Source organism: Bison bison, unplaced genomic scaffold (assembly GCF_000754665.1).
Source record: "Bison bison bison isolate TAMUID 2011002044 unplaced genomic scaffold, Bison_UMD1.0 scf7180017864492, whole genome shotgun sequence".
In the NCBI taxonomy this organism is placed as follows: Eukaryota; Metazoa; Chordata; class Mammalia; order Artiodactyla; family Bovidae; genus Bison; species Bison bison.
Genome location: NW_011495051.1, coordinates 4,949,806 through 4,955,292, shown reverse-complemented (window position 1 = coordinate 4,955,292; position 5,487 = coordinate 4,949,806). Strand labels below are relative to the sequence as shown.

General features: G+C 46.8%; 1 protein-coding gene across 1 annotated transcript in view; it reads right to left on the bottom strand.

The window, feature by feature from the left end:
* Positions 1–3,506: 3,506 nt before the first annotated feature.
* CLPP (caseinolytic mitochondrial matrix peptidase proteolytic subunit) overlaps positions 3,507–5,487 on the bottom strand; it is a 5,322-nt gene continuing 3,341 nt past the window's right edge. The window contains exon 5 of the mRNA XM_010828223.1: positions 3,507–3,848. Within this exon, the coding sequence (XP_010826525.1) occupies positions 3,679–3,848 (170 nt within the window). The 3' untranslated portion in view covers positions 3,507–3,678. The remainder of the gene's footprint in view (positions 3,849–5,487) is intronic.

Here is a 5,487-nt window from a genome sequence, read left to right as displayed (position 1 = left end):
TATATAAACTGTTTTGGGCTTCCTTCATAGCTCAGTTGGTAAATCATCTGCGTGCAATGCAGGAGGCCCGGGTCAGATTCCCGGGTCGGGATGATCCCCTGGAGAAGGAAATGGCAACCCCCTCCAGCATTCTTGTCTGGAGAATCCCATGGACAGAGGAGCCTGACAGGCTACAGTCCATGGGATCCCAAGAGTCGGACACGACTTGGTGACTAAACCACCACAACCACCACAAACTGTTTACACATTTTGTTTAAAAACAGAACATAAACAAAAAATTCCTCTTCCTTTAATGGCAGAATTGGAATGTCACCATTTTTCAGTCCTTATTGGGCTGAAAATTCTAGACAAGGACTATCATCTGCTCCTAATGTCATGGAAACAGGGACAACTGGTTTTAAAATATCTCCCGCTAGAAGGCACCCTCACTCCAAGGTCATTGGCCGAAAAGCGGAACCTGAATCGGATCAGACTTGTCTAGATTTAGACACTGGGTACCGGAAGTACCAAGGACAGAATCGCATCCTCAAAATTCAGAGGGAAAGTTCGTAAGACACACGACCCTGTTTCTCCAACAAGTTAAGTTCAAGAAAAGAGAAGAAAAAGAGGGAGAGAGACATTAAGAGATTAAAGGGGAAAACCGCAATAACAAGACACTTACAGATTTATCAACCAGTGGCAATGCCTGCACCTTATTTGGATCCTGATTGGAAAAATTAAAAAAAAAAAAAGTGATCACCAGGGAAATTTGGACGCGGTTGAATATTTGGACGCGGTTGAATATTCGACTACGGTAAGCGTTATTTTTTTCTGGTTGAAAATGATGTTGTGGTTCTTTTTTAAACATTCCTTGTCCTTTATTAACCTTTTTTGTAAGTTCTTTAAATTCTGTAGCACTTTACAGTTTTTAAAAGTTTCACATGCATGATTTCATAGACTCTCCTGATAATCTTTTTTTAAAAAAATCCCCTAGTTATATTGCCCCTCCTCCTTCCCTCTCCCCACTGGTAACCACTGGTTTGTTCTGTGAGTCTGTTTTTTTTGTTTGTTTTATTGACTAGCTTATTTTTCAGATTCTACGTAATAGTGATATGATACAGAATGTCTGTCTGACTTAACGCACTTAGCATAATACCCTCCAAGTCCATATACATGTTGCTGCAAATGGCATTATTTCATTCTTTTTTATGGCTGAGTAATATTCCATTGTGTATATGTACTGCATCTTCTTCATCCATTCATCTGTTGATGGACACTTAGATTGCTTCTGTATCTTGGCAGTTGTAGATAATGCCTTGAATATTGGCATGCATGTTATCTTTTCTAAATAGTTTTTTTTTTTTTTAAGGCTATATACCAAAAGGAATAGAATTGCTGGGTCATGTGGTTATTCTTAGTATTTTTGAGAAATAAAATTACTTATCCTTTTAGAAATACATACTGAAATATTACAGATGAAATGAAAAGCTGGGATTTGCTTCAAAGTACTACAAAGCCATGGTAGAGGCTCTGTAGAGGCAGGCGAGGGACGAGTCATAATCAGCCATGAATTGGTGTGGTGGGTACACAAGACCTCATTATTCTAGTTTCTCTACTTTTTTTCCTATTTTAAACAAAATTACTACAGGTGTTTTTTTTTTTTTTTTTTTGGCAGCACCGGGTCTTCATTGCTGTGTGGGCTTTTCTCTAGTTGTGGAGAGCAGGGGCTACTCTCTAGTTTTGGTGCCCAGGCTTCTCACTGGGATGGTGTCTCTTGTGGAGCACGGGTTCTAGGGCATGTGGGCTTCAGTAGTTGTGGCGCACAGGCTTACTTACTCTGAAGCATGTGGAATCTCCCCGGACCAGGGATTAAACCTGTGTCCCCTGCATTGGCAGGCCATTATTAACCAATGGACCACGAGGGTCTTCTCCACTTTTGTATATATTTTAAATTGCGCAGAATGAAAAAGTTCAACCAAATGTAATTGATGAATGAAGCCAAATTAAAAAGTCTGTATTAAAAAAAAACAACAAAAATTGTTCTTTGCTCTGACAGCAAAATTCCTTGAAAAACTTGTCTAGCTCCCAGTATTTTCCAGCCCCTTCTCTCTGGGTCCACTCCAACCTGGCTTTTGGCCCCCTAGCACTAAAAGTGGTCTTACTGAAGGCCACTAGTGATTTCTGCAGGGCCAAGTGCCATAACGAGTTCTCAGCCTGACTGCTAACTCATGGACACACTGAAGTCTCCTACATTTTTATTCCAACCCTGGGGTGGGGGCAGAAGGGGAGAGGCACGCTAGACTTCAGACATCCAAAATCAACTCTTGATCCCGACCCCTGCTCCTCTCCCCAGCTCTCCTGGAAACATCTTATCTTTCTGGCTGCTTTGGGCCAACACCTAGGAGTTTGGGGAGATTTCGTTCTCTCTCAAATCTCACATCCTACCTGTAAGCCCTGCCTTTAAAACCTGGCTGGAAACCAGCCTCTCTCACCACGTGGCTGGGGCCAGGTCACCCTTCCTCTGGGTGGTTCCAAGTCTCCTCACTCCAGGTTCCTGTGCTTGCCGCCCTCCACCCACCACTCTGTGGCTCCTGTTTCTTTTTTGGCTGTCCTGGGTCTTTGTTGTGGTGCAGGCTCAGGAGTTTCAGCACTCGGGCTTAGTTGCACTATGTGGGATCTTAGTTCCCTGACCAGGGATTGAACCCAGACCCCCTGCACTGGGAGTGCAGAGTCTTAGCTACTGGACCACCAGGGAAGTCCCCTGTTCCTTTTCTTGAAACCTTCCATGGGGCACCTCCCTCCTATCTCAGACCTGCTGCTGTTTAATCACTAAGTCGTGTCTGACTTTTTGCGACCCCATGGACTGTAGGCTGCCAGGCTCCTCTGTCCATGGGATTGTCCAGGCAAGGATACTGGTGTGCGTTGCCATTTCCTCCTCCAGGGGATCTTCCCAACCCAGGGACTGAATCTTGGCAGGTGGATTATTTACCACTGAGCCATCTGCGAAGCCCTACCAGACCTTTTACGATCTATACTCCTCTTCCTGCTCTTATCTCTACTCTTCCCCTCACTCACTCCCTCCCTCCAGCCACCCCAGCTCCCTCATGGTTCCCCTCATGTGCCAGGTATAGTCCTGCCACAAGACCTTTGCACTTGCCATGCCTTCTGCCAGGACTGCTGTGTCCCAAGATAGCAATCTGGCTCCCCTGACCGTCACCTCCTTCAGGTCTTTGCTCTAATGTTACCTTCTCAGCAAGGCCTCTGCGGGTCATTTCATCTAATTCTTGTCACACACACCCGACACTGCATATCTCTTGCCCTGATTTAAAAAAAAAAAAACAAAAAACCAACTGTCTACTTTCCCAAGAATGTAAGTTTCTTCAGGACGGAGACTTCTGTGTCTTCTTCACAATAAGTTGTGGCCTCTGGAGTGTCATGTAGGCTCTTAGCTCTGCTCAAGATGAAGGTCAGGGTGAAGGCACATGTGAGCCAGGGTAGATGCCAGAGGGAAGGTGCCGGAGCCAGGAGCAAAGGCTACAAAGATTTAATTTAAAATCACAGTGTCTCAGTTGGGCTGCCCACCCAGAGGGGCACCCCCAAATCCACAGTTCCTCAAGGGGCCCCTCCAGGCTCAGTGTGGAGGGGCTCACAGGCCAGGCGCCTCCGCTCTCCCTGGGAGGGCAAGAGGGAGGCCAGTTCTCAGGCGCTGGCTGGGGCGGGTTCTACTGCTGTTGGCTCCCCCGGCTCCTTCTGTACCAGCTCCGGCTCGTCCTCCCCATCCTGTGGGGGGGGGACCAGAACCTTGTCCAAGATGCCGAACTCCTGGGCCTCCATGGGGCTCATGTAGCGGTCCCTCTCCATGGCTGACTCTGCAGGGGGAGTACAGGCAGGATGTGGGTGGTGAAGAATGGACACCCAAGGGCCACATTCCAGTCCTCAATCAGCCCAAGTCCACCCTGTGTGACCCTGGCCTCCCCATCCCTGTGCCTTGAGTTTCCCCACCAGTAAAATACCTGTTTCTTTTTTTTTTGATAGCTTGTTGATATGTAAATACACATCTAGGAAAGGGCACAGATCGTGGGAGTGGGCAGTGTGGTGATTTTCAGACTGAACCCACCCATGCGGCCAGCACTCAGATCAGACCCTCCAAACCCTGCTGGGGACACATCCAGTTGCTAAGTGTCCACCCCCACTCCCGCCCCCACCCCCTAACAGTGGCCTAATGGCAAAGAGGTTATGCCAGTTTTTTGCTCTTTAAATACACAATCACAGGGACTTCCCTGGCGGTCTAGTGATTAAGACTCCACACTCTCAATGCAGGGGTCCTGGGTTCCATCCCTCGTCAGGGAACTAGGTCTTACGTGCTGTAGCTAAGACCTGGTGCAGCCAAATTAAAAAAACAAAAAGGACTCCATACTTTCACTGCCAGGGACATGGGTTGGACCCCTGGTTGGAGATTTTGCATGCTGAGCAATATGGTAAAAAAAAAAAAATTAAAGTTAATTAATTAAAAAAGTAAATAAACATATAACCAGAGCGTTTACTCCTTTTCCCACTCAGCACTGTTTTGGAGATTTATCTAGGCTGTGGCCCAGTCCTTGTGGCTGTGTAGCGTCCCACCTCATGAATATACCACCACTGGCCACTCATTCTGTTGTCAGGCACTTGGGTCTTTCCCCATTTGAGACTGTAGGAACAGGACTACATTCCCGTCTGCATCTTCGGACAGAAGCGCTTGATTCCCTTGGTTACATGCCGAGCAGAGGAAGCAGGTGTCTCTCTGGGTGTTCACCCTCAGAGCCCTAACAGCTTCCCCAAGTGGTTGTAGTTATCACCGTTGCCTGCAGTGGATAACCGTTCCAGTGGCTCCAGGCTCCCCTCAGCATTCAGTGGTGTCAGTATTTTCTATTTGAGCTGCTCCAGTGGATTGAAATGGAGTAGGAAATGGCAACCCACTCCAGTATTGTTGCCTGGACAATCCCATGGACAGAGGAGCCTGGAGGCCTATAGTCCGTGGAGTCTCAAAGAATTGGATCCAATTGAGCACACCCAGCACAGTGGACTGAAATGATATCTCATCAGGGCCTTGATCTGCCTTTCCCGAATAACTGATGATGTCATTATTATCATTTTTTCTTTTTTATTGGCCACACCACATGCAGCATGTGGGATCTTGGTTCCCCAACCAGGGATGGAACCTGTGCCCCTTGCAGTGGAAACGCGGAGTCCTAAGCACTGGACCTCCAGGGAAGTCCCACTGGTGACACATCATTATTAAACATCATCACTAAAGGTGATGAGAACCTTGGCTTCTGTTTCTTGGCCATTTGCAATCTTCTTTGTGGGAGACCCTGTTCAAAGCCTTTGGACCTCTTTCAGTCAAGTTTTTATGTCTTTTAATTTTTAAATTATTATCATTATCTTTTCTTGGCCATACTGTGTGGCATGTGGGATCTTAATTCTCTGACCAGAGATCAGACCTGCATCCCCTGCAGTGGAAGTGCAGTC